The 10,901-nt window shown below is 48.5% G+C and overlaps 1 protein-coding gene across 1 annotated transcript in view; it reads right to left on the bottom strand.

Moving 5' to 3' along the window:
• The window catches only part of GCN1 (GCN1, eIF2 alpha kinase activator homolog), a 71,740-nt gene that overhangs the window by 51,213 nt on the left and 9,626 nt on the right, over window positions 1-10,901 (bottom strand). Inside the window, exons 3-5 of the mRNA XM_025400917.1 lie at window positions 5,602-5,665; window positions 4,916-5,047; window positions 4,373-4,481 (exon numbers count right to left, since the gene is read on the bottom strand). Coding sequence (XP_025256702.1) covers window positions 4,373-4,481; window positions 4,916-5,047; window positions 5,602-5,665 — 305 coding nt within the window. The remainder of the gene's footprint in view (window positions 1-4,372; window positions 4,482-4,915; window positions 5,048-5,601; window positions 5,666-10,901) is intronic.

Below are 10,901 nucleotides of genomic sequence, written 5' to 3' on the forward strand. Positions count from 1 at the left end.
TCCCCCAAAAAAAAAAAAAAAAAAAAAAAAAAGGCCAGGTGCAATGGTTCACGCCTGTAATCCCAACACTTTGGGAGGCTGAGGCGGGCGGATCACAAGGTCAAGAGATCGAGACCATCCTGGCCAACGTGGTGAAACCCCATTGCTACTAAAAATACAAAAATTAGCTGGGCATGGTGGTGGGCGCCTACAGTCCCAGCTACTCAGGAGGCTGAGGCAGGAGAATGGCATGAACCCAGGAGGTGGAGTTTGCAGTGAGCCGAGATTGCGCTACTGCACTCCAGCCTGGATGACAAGAGCGAGACTCAGTCTCAAAAAAAAAAAAAAAGAAAGAAAGAAAAGAAAACAGATGGCCAGCGTGGTAGCTCATGCCTGTAATCCCAGCACTTTGGGAGGCTGAGACGGGCAGATCACGAGGTCAGGAGATCGAGACCATCCTGGCTAACACGGTGAAACCCCGTCTCTACTAAAAATACAAAAAATTATCCAGGCAAGGTGGCAGGCGCCTGTAGTCCCAGCTACTCGGGAGGCTGAGGCAGGAGAATGGCGTGAACCCGGGAGGCGGCGCTTGCAGGGAGCCGAGATCGCGCCACTGCACTCCAGCCTGGGCGACAGAGCGAGACTCCGTCTCAAAAAAAAAAAAGAAAACAGATACGCTTGTGAAAGCAATGCTGATAAATTCCATCTGCATATATACAAAATGGCATATGTACAAGGTTATTCATTGTAGCACTGTTAGTTAACAATAAAAAAACGGGCCGGGCGCGGTGGCTCACGCCTGTAATCCCAGCACTTTGGGAGGCCGAGGTGGGTGGATCACGAGGTCAGGAGATTGAGACCATCCTGGCTAATACGGTGAAACCCCGTCTCTACTAAATATACAAAAAATTAGCCAGACGTGGTGGCGGGCGCCTGTAGTCCCAGCTACTCGGGAGGCTGAGGCAGGAGAATGGCGTGAACCCGGGAGGCGGAGCTTGCAGTGAGCCGAGATCGTGCCACTGCACTCCAGCTTGGGCGACAGAGCGAGGCTACGTCTTAAAAAAAAAATTTTAAAAAAAATGAAACCAATGCTGATAAATTCTGTTTGCATATATACAAAATGGCATATGTACAAGGTAATTCATTGCAGCACTGTTAGTAACGATAAAAAACCATAAACAGGCCGGGCGCGGTGGCTCAAGCCTGTAATCCCAGCACTTTGGGAGGCCGAGATGGGCGGATCACGAGGTCAGGAGATCGAGACCATCCTGGCGAACACAGTGAAACCCCGTCTCTACTAAGAAATACAAAAAATAGCCGGGCGAGATGGCGGGCGCCTGTAGTCCCAGCTACTCGGGAGGCTGAGGCCGGAGAATGGCGTGAACCCGGGAGGCGGAGCTTGCAGTGAGCTGAGATCCGGCCACTGCACTCCGGCCTGGGCGACAGAGCGAGACTCCGTCTCAAAAAAAAAAAAAAAAAAAAAAAAAAAAAAAAAACCATAAACAACAGAAGATTCCCTATATACAGTGTGGTATAGAAAGGATTACTGGCTGGGCATGGTGGCTCACGCCTATAAACCCAGCACTTCAGAAGACCAAAGCAGGTGGTTCCCTTGAGCCCAGGAGTTCAAGACCAACCTGGGCAACGAAAGAAAACCCCATCTCTAAAAAAATACAAAAATTAGCCAGGCATACACCAGCATGCCTGTAGCCCCAGCTACTCAGGAGGCTGCAATAGTAGGATCACTTGATCCCAGGAGGTCAAGGCTGCAGTGAGCCAAGATCATGCCACTGTGCTCCAGCCTGGGTGACAGAGCAAGATCTTTGTCTCAAAAAAAAAAAAAAAAAATGCAGAATCATGGTATGTAAAAAAAATTTTTTTTAACATATTTTTTTAAAAGTAGACTAGGCACAATGGCGTATACCTGTAATCCCTGCACTTTGGGAGGCTGAGACAGACAGATCACCTGAGGTCAGGAGTTTGAGACTAGCCTGGCCAACATGGCGAAACCCAACCTCTACTAAAAATACAAAAGTTAGCCAGGTGTGGTGGCATACACATATAGTCCCAGTTATACTCAGGAGGCTGAGGGTGGAGAATTGCTTGAACCCAGGAGGCAGAGGTTGCAGTGAGCCGAGATTGCGCCATTACATTCCAACCTGAGTGACAGAATCAGGCTCAGTTTCTCAAAAAAAAAAAAAAAAAACACTCAGTGGAGATAAGCCAATGAGCTTGCCCCTCTCACAAGGAGGCTTTTGGTAACAATGACACCCATGCCCTGAAGGGGATCCAAGAGAGTCCGAGCTCACAATAATACATAATCCTTGACCCTCAAGGTTTCAGCATTCTAATCCATCATCCATCAATTATACTGATAGCCACTCTATGCTTGTCCCCAGAGCTGTGCTGGTTAAGCTACTGGGGTTGCCGCCCTCTATCTAACTAGCAGGCTGCTTCATAGAGAGGTACTTGTGTTTCCTAAAGCTGGTCATCACTGGCATCTACCTGCATGAGACTCTCCAGTTTCCACAGCCATCTCAACCCTCAACTAAACCTGGCCTTATACAACAACTCTTCAAGGCGGACAGGGTGGGTAGTATCTTCTTTCCCACTTTGCAAATGAGGAAATGGGCTCAGAAGTTAAGTGACTCAGCCAAGTCTCATGGATAAGAATCAGATCCAGGCCGGGCGCGGTGGCTCAAGCCTGTAATCTCAGCACTTTGGGAGGCCGAGACGGGCGGATCACGAGGTCAGGAGATCGAGACCATCCTGGCTAACACCGTGAAACCCCGTCTCTACTAAAAATACAAGAAAATTAGCTGGGCGAGGTGGTGGGCGCCTGTAGTCCCAGCTACTTGGGAGGCTGAGGCAGGAGAATGGCGTGAACCCGGGGGGGCGGAGCTTGCAGTGAGCCGAGATCGCGCCACTGCACTCCAGCCTGGGGCACAGAGCAAGACTCCGTCTCAAAAAAAAAAAAAAAAAAAAAAAAAGAAATACAAAAAACTAGCCGGGCGAGGTGGCGGGCACCTGTAGTCCCAGCTACTCGGGAGGCTGAGGCCGGAGAATGGCGTGAACCCGGGAGGCGGAGCTTGCAGTGAGCTGAGATCCGGCCACTGCACTCCAGCCTGGGCGACAGAGCGAGACTCCGTCTCAAAACAAAAAAAAAAAAAAAAAAAAAAAGAATCAGATCCAAGGCCAGGCAAAGTGGCTCACACCTGTAATCCCAACATTTTGGGAGGCCAAGGCAGGCAGATCATCTGAGGTCAGGACTTCAAGAAAAACCCTGTCTCCACTAAAAATACAAAAAAATTAGCCAGGCAGCGTGGCAGGCTTCTGTCATCCCAGCTACTCGGGAGGCTGAGGCAGGAGAATCGCTTGAACCCAGGAGGTGGAGCTTGCAGTGAGCCAACCCCACACTACTGCACTCCAGCCTGGGCAACAGAGCAAGACTCCGTCTCAAAAAAAAAAAAAAAACACTCCTCATGACCTACACTAAGCCTATCCAGGTATCCAGGCACATGTCTGCTCTGCTCACCTCCCAACCTGCTGAGCAGACATGTGGAAAGAAAAAGAAGAGAATGTGGAAGAAGCAGGTAGAGAATGGAAGGAGGGAATGTAAGAACCAAAACCAAGACAAGAAATCCATTCCATTCACCAGTTCAACACTGAAATCAAACACAGGGAATGGAATGATTAGCCAGAAAAAAACCATGAGGATTTATACTACGATATTTTCTTTTTTTTCTTTTTTTTTTTTTTTTAGACGGAGTCTGGCTCTGTTGCCCAGGCTGGACTGCAGTGGCCGAATCTCAGCTCACTGCAAGCCCCGCCTCCTGGGTTCACGCCATTCTCCTGCCTCAGCCTCCCGAGTAGCTGGGACTACAGGCGCCCGCCACCTCGCCCGGCTAATTTTTTTTGTATTTTAGTAGAGACGGGGTTTCACCGTGTTAGCCAGGATGGTCTCGATCTCCTGACCTCGTGATCCGCCCGTCTCGGCCTCCCAAAGTGCTGGGATTACAGGCTTGAGCCACCGCGCCCGGCCTATACTATGATATTTTCTAGTCTAGTTGCTTTTTGACTGTTTTCCCAACTCTGGCCTGTCACGGCTTCCACACATGCCATGAAATCAAGGGTCTCGTTTCTGTTGTCCATCACTGCAATTCCAGTGCCTAGCACCACGCCTGACAGAGAAGCTCCAAAATGTCTAATACACCAAGGAATGTGATTATGAAGCACTCATGGCCATCCACCAAAGCCACACGACTCGGAACAACTCAGAGTGTCTGGTCACCCAGCACCCAGAAAAGCACCTGGCACCAAGAAGGTGCTGAAACACGCCCTAACTCCTGGCAGAAAGCTGATCCTTGCTACTTCAGAGACGCAGGGAACCTACCAGTTTGTTCCAGATGTCTCCTTGTCGCTTGGCTCTTGACGGAAAGACAATGCGCACCAGGAGGCAGGTCCAGGTCAAGGCCAGCAAGGCGGCAGAGCCACTGCTCTTACTGCAGAGCAGAGTAGGGGGTGAGTTCAGAGCAGCAGCCTCCACTTTGAGGACAAACACTGTCCCTAAGGCCCCGCCTGGTAATGCAGGACCCTCCCTTGACCTCATGGAACAGAACTGGAACCAGTTCCCCACAAACCATCTGTGGCAATTCAGAACAAGGAGTCCAGGTTTCAGTGGCCGGACTCCCATCTCTTGGCACTGACAACTATATAAAACAAACAGACGGCTTCTACCATTAGGGGCCTGGTGGGCAACTGGTTCCCCTCAAAATGGCCTTGCTTCCACTGTTTCCCAACCCTGCTCCTCCGGAAAGTGGTTTTCTCCACTAGGCTTGCCATCCTGGCTCCTCCCTCTGGGGCACGGTCAACTGCACCAGCTTCTCCTGAGCAGGACTCTACCAATTCTCAAGGGGCCACAACTTTTACCTCTTACCTGGGAACACCTGCTTTGGAGCCTATACCACAAGACTGCAGAGAGTGTAGAAGGTTCTTAGCAGTGGCTTCTGGCTGGGCCTCGGCCAACTGCTGGATGGCTGCCTGCAAGGCCCTGCGGGAGGCTGCATCTCTAGGGGGAGAGGCAAAGGGAAAGGTGAACATGCAGACCCCAGGCAGAGGCAGGGGCAAGGCTGCTCAGGCCATGCACTGGTCTTTCTCAGGAGAAAGTGATCACACCATATTCCAGTGGATCACAGAGGAGGGATTAGGAAATAACTAGATAAACTCACCTCCTCCTAGAGTTCTAAAAGTATCTCATAAGCGCATATAAGCCATGGAGTGTGTAAGGGCAGCACCTACATTTATGGAGCAGTTATAAGGGTCTCAAAGTAGGCCAGGCGATTTAACACACATGACTAATGGCAGCATACACACACTGACCACTATGGCACAGCAGGCAACTGTTCCAAGCACCTCACGCTTACTACCAACCACCCATGAGATAGAGAATGGCATCATCCCCATTCTGCAGACAAGGAAACTGAGGCACAGAGAGGTTAAGTAACTTGCCCAGGATCTAACAGCTAGGATGTGATATAGCCCAGATTTGGCACCAGGCCGTCTGGCTCTAACCTGGGCTCTAACCACTACCCTAAATCCCCTCTCTGTTTGGCTGGGACTCACCTATATCGATGCAGAGTCAAGCAGAACAATTTGCAGAGCCCCTTCACTGCTCCCTCTGGCAGATCTGAAACCAAAGATTACACAGAGATTAGTCAATAAAAATGACTTGATAAGCTGCTGGAGTCAGGTATCCTGCCAGACATGATCTCAGCCCACTGGGCACTCCCCATATATTTAAGACTTTCCTCCCCAAGAGGAAAAAGCAACAACAAAACAGGACTCTAGGAAAATGCCTGGCACAGAAAAGCTTTGGGTAGACATTTGCTAAATGAATGAAACTAAGAAAATACAAGTGGCCTTGAAACCTCACATGCTATCAAGTGAAGGTTCAGGAGTGCTGGAACTGAACCTTCACTTGAACTGGGTGCTCGTTATACTGGTGTTTAGTATGTGATGAATCAGTGAGCTGTTTGATTAGGAAGTGTACCTTTCTTTACACACATTCTAATAAACAGTTGTAAAAACAGTACAACATTGAAGTACTATGAGGGACCAGAAGAGGGAAGAACACCTATAACTGGAGAATTTCTGAAAGTCTGAAGGACACATAAGCTTGGCCTGACAGATTAGGAGGCTGTGGAAAAATGGAAAGAGACGGAGATACATGTGGAGTGCAGGATTAAGAAGGCATAATACCTATTCAGAACACATAAGGAAGAAAAGAGGAGGACTAATAACACCCCAGCTCTTAGTGCTAACAAGATGCCAGACCTTGCTCTAGATAATTCATACACATTAACTCACTTAATCCATATAAGGTAGGCACTGTTATCAAGCCCCCCCCCCCCCGCCGCCGCTTTTATTTTTCAGACAGAGTATCGCTCTACTGCCCCGGCTGGAGTGCAGTGGTGCAATCTTGGCTCACTGCAACCTCGCCTCCCAGGTTCAAGCGATTCTTCTGCCTCAGCCTCCCGAGTAGCTGCAACTACAAGTGCACACCACCACGCCCAGTTAATTTTTGTATTTTTAGTAGAGATGGGGTTTCACCATGTTGGCAGTGCTGGTCTCAAACTCCTGATCTCGTGATTCGCCCGCCTCAGCCTCCCAAAGTGCTAGTATTACAGGTGTGAGCCACGACGCATGGATCAAGCCCATTTTTAAATGAAGAAACCAAGTAACGGGAAACCAAGCCAGCCAGTCAGAGTGAAATAGATACACCCTAACTCTGGAGTGAAACAGATACACTAACTCTGGGTAGAAAGAGTTCAACTCTTGGTTGAACAAGAGTGTTTAATATGGCTGGGCACAGTGGCTCACGCCTGCAATCCCAGCACTTTGGGAGGCCAAGGTGGGAGGATAACTTGAGGCCAGGAGTTTGAGACCAGCCTGGCCAACACGGTGAAACCCAGTTTCTCCTAAAAATACAAAAATTACCTGGGCATGGTGGCACATGCCTGTAATCCCAGTTACTCAAGAGACTGAAGAAGGAGAATCGCTTGAACCAGGAGGTGGAGGCTGCAGTGAGCAGAGATGGCGCCACTGCACTCCAGGCCGGGAGACAGAGCGAGCCCCATCTCAAAAAAAAAAAAAAAGAGTGCTCAATAATGTTGGAAAGTTAACCTGTGACAAGTACTGCAAGCCACAGTGAAGCATGCAAACAAAAGGGAGAAGCTTCTGAGGAGGAGGAAATTTAACCTGCAGTGTAAGACAGACTTATACTGGGTGTAGGAGGAACCTGAGAGCAGGAGGTCCATACCATTCCTCACACTTCAGGCACCTGAATGATGGAAGGGAAATGAATGAGGTACAGAGACGCAGTTCCCCCAGGGCTCTGACCACTGCATTGGTCCATGTGATTTGGGGCTATTTCACTAACTGGGGAAAAGAATGACTGGGGCCAGAAACAGGCTGTGGCTAAGACAATGACAATAACAACAGCTAATGTACACTGTGAGCTTACCATAGCCAGACAATGCGTTACATTTACTCCAACCTATCAGGGAAGTACTACTGCTATCTCCACGTTTAAAGCAAAAAAAACAGGCTCAGAGAGGTGAAGTAACTTGAAGCAGGTCACAGAACCTGTAACTGGCACAGCCTGTCTGAGCCCTTCATCCCTGACTGCTGCACTAGAGGCCTGTGACCGGAAAGATTGGTATCACATGGCTGTCTTTTCTAACTAGGGAGCTCTGCTGGGAAAGTGACCAGAAAAACCTTTGAGGATTCCATAAAACTCATGCATTGAAGCATTAACACACAAGAGAATCTCTGAGACGCTCACAAACAGCAAGTTTACAAGCTTGGGTATCTTACTAGGCATAAGTAGGTCAGAAGCAGCAAATGAGAAGCTGGGTGAAGTGGTACAAATAGGAAGTAACAGTGGACAGAAAGGGAGGCCCAATTTATACGACCATGATTTTCTTTCTCTTTTTTTCGAAACACAGTTTCACTCTTGTCACCCAGGCTGGAGTGCAATGGCGCAATCTCAGCTCACTGCAACCTCCGCCTCCCAGGTTCAAGCAGTTCTCCTGCCTCAGCCTCCCTAAGTAACTGGGATTACAGGTGCCCACCACCACGCCCAGCTAATTTTTTTGTATTTTTAGTTGAGATGGGGTTTCACCATGTTGGCCAGGCTGGTCTTAAACTCCTGACCTCAGGTGATCCATCGTCCTTGGCCTCCTAAAGTGCTGGGATTATAGGTGTGAGCTACCGAGCCCAGCCATGGCCATGATTTTCAAACTTTAGTCAACATAGGAATCACCTAAAGGACTTGTTAAAACACAGATACTGGGTTCTGTGCTCAACCTTTTATTTATTTATTTATTTAGACACAGGGTCTCGCTCTGTCACCCAGGCTGGAAAGCAGTGGCACAATCATGGACCACCACAGCCTCAACCTCCCGGGCTCAAGCGATCCTCCGACCTCTCAACCTCCCAAGTAGCTGGCATTCCAGCACCTCCAGGATTTCTGATTTGAGTTGCTCCATTGGAGCTGAGAAATTTTATCTCTAACAAGTTCCGAGATGATGCTGATGTTGCCTGTCCAGGAACCACACTTTGAGAGCCAATGCTATACAGTAAAAACAAACACACCAAAAGAAATGAAAAAAAAAAAAAAAAAAAAAACCTAGAATTTATTGAGTGAAGGTAAAATGGTCTTACTCTAATAAGTCATAGAGCTATCCCTTGGTTATGGTGCAGATCAAGATAATTAGATATATTCAGCATTCCCCAAAATGAGTTCCCCGGACCCTGAACAGATTTTCAGCAAAAAAGAGGTTCAAATAAAACATTGGATTCAAGGAAGCTTAATAAAATGAAAACACGCTGCTGTGAATATTCCAAGAGGGCATCAAAAACATGACCTCTAGGCTGGGTGCAGTGCCTCACGCCTGTAATCCCAGCACTTTTGGAGGCCAAGGCGGGCGGATCACCTGAGGTCAGGAGTTCGAGACCAGCCTGGCCAACATGGTGAAATTCCATCTCTACTAAAAATACAAATATTAGCTGGCCATGGTGGCATGTGCCTGTAATCCCAACTACTCAGGAGGCTGAGGCAGGAGAATCACTTGAACCCAGGAGGCGGAGGTTGCAGTGAGCCAAAGTTGCGCCACAGCACTCCAGGCTGGGTGACAGAGCAAGACTCTGTCTCACAAAAAAACAAAAAAAACAAAAAACCTCTCCCAACTTATTTGATCTTGGAATCCTTTATTTATTGGACAATCACCTACTACCATGTTGCTGAATTCCATGGAACACAGATTGGGAAAAATGATATCCCAAGTCATAAATGAAATATTTTTGGTCGGGGACGGTGGCTCACACCTGTAATCCCAGCACTTTAGGAGGCCGGGGTGGGCAGATCATGAGCTCAGGAGATCGAGACCATCCTGGCTAACACAGTGAAACCCCATCTCTACTAAAAACACAAAAAATTAGCAGGCACCTGTAGTCCCAGCTACTCAGGAGGCTGAGGCAGAATGGCGTGAACCTGGGAGGCACAGCTTGCAGTGAGCCGAGATCGCGCCACTGCACCCAAGCCTGGGCGACAGAGTGAGACTCCGACTCAAAAAAAAAAAAAAATTGTTATACTCAGTATACTACCTGAGAAAGATTTTAGCTATCTTTTTAAAATATTTCCAATGAAAATGGTTAAAAGTGTAAATAGCTTTCACACCTGAATGGATAAACTCTCCACTAACCCAAAAGTTTTAACTGCTTCAATTCACGTTATAGCAAGGAAATAAAGTAAAGGCAGAAGTTGTGCAGGAAGAGGGGAAGAAGACCATGGTTCTTTTTTTTTGAGACGGAGCCTTGCTCTGTCGCCCAGGCTGGAGTGCAGTAGCACAATCTCAGCTCACTGCAACCTCCATTGCCTCCCAGGTTCGAGCAATTCTCCTGCCTCAGCCTCCTGAGTAGCTGGGATTACAGATGCGTGCCACCATGCCCAGCTAATTTTTGTGTTCTTAGTAGAGACGGGGTTTCACCATGTTGGTCAGGCTGGTCTTGAACTCCTGGCTTCATGATCCACCCGCCTCAGCTCCCAAAGTGTTGGGATTACAGGCGTGAGCTACTGCACCTGGGCTTTTTTTTTTTTTTTTTTGAGACGGAGTCTCACTCTGTTGCCCAGGCTGGAGTGCGGTGGCACAACCTTGGCTAACTGCCACCTCCACCTCCTGGGTTCAAGCAATTCTCCTGCCTCAGCCTCCCGAGTAGCTGGGATTACAGGTGCACACCACCACACCTGGCTAATTTTTGTATTTTTTTTTTAGTAGAGACGGGGTTTCACCATGTTGGCCAGGCTGGTCTCGAACCCCTGACATTGTGATCTGCCCACCTCAGCCTCCCAAAGTGCTAGGATTACAGGCGTGAGCCACCATGCCTGGCCAAGGCCATGGTTCTAAAGAAACAATTTCAGTTGGGCCCAATGGCTCATGCCTGAAATCCCAGCATCTTGAGAGGCCAAGGCAGGGGGATCACTTGAGGTCAGAAGTTCAGGACCAGCCTGGCCAACATGGTGAAACCCTATCTCTATTAAAAATACGAAAATTAGCTGGGTGTGATGGTACACACCTGTAATCCCAGCTACTGGGGAGGGTGAAGCATGAGAATCACCTGAACCAGCAAGGTGGAGGTTGTAGTGGGCCGAGAGCATGCCACTGCACTCCAGCCTGGGCAACATCATAAGACTCTGTCTCGAAAAGAAGAAAAGAAAAAAAAAACACGCAATTTATTTTTTATATGGAACACTGTCATTCAAGACCAGCCTGGCCAACATAGTGAAATCCCATCTCTACTAAAAATACAAAAATTGGCCGGGCGCGGTGGCTCAAGCCTGTAATCCCAGCACTTTGGGAGGC

The sequence above is a fragment of the Theropithecus gelada genome, chromosome 11 (genome assembly GCF_003255815.1).
Source record: "Theropithecus gelada isolate Dixy chromosome 11, Tgel_1.0, whole genome shotgun sequence".
NCBI lineage: Eukaryota > Metazoa > Chordata > Mammalia > Primates > Cercopithecidae > Theropithecus > Theropithecus gelada.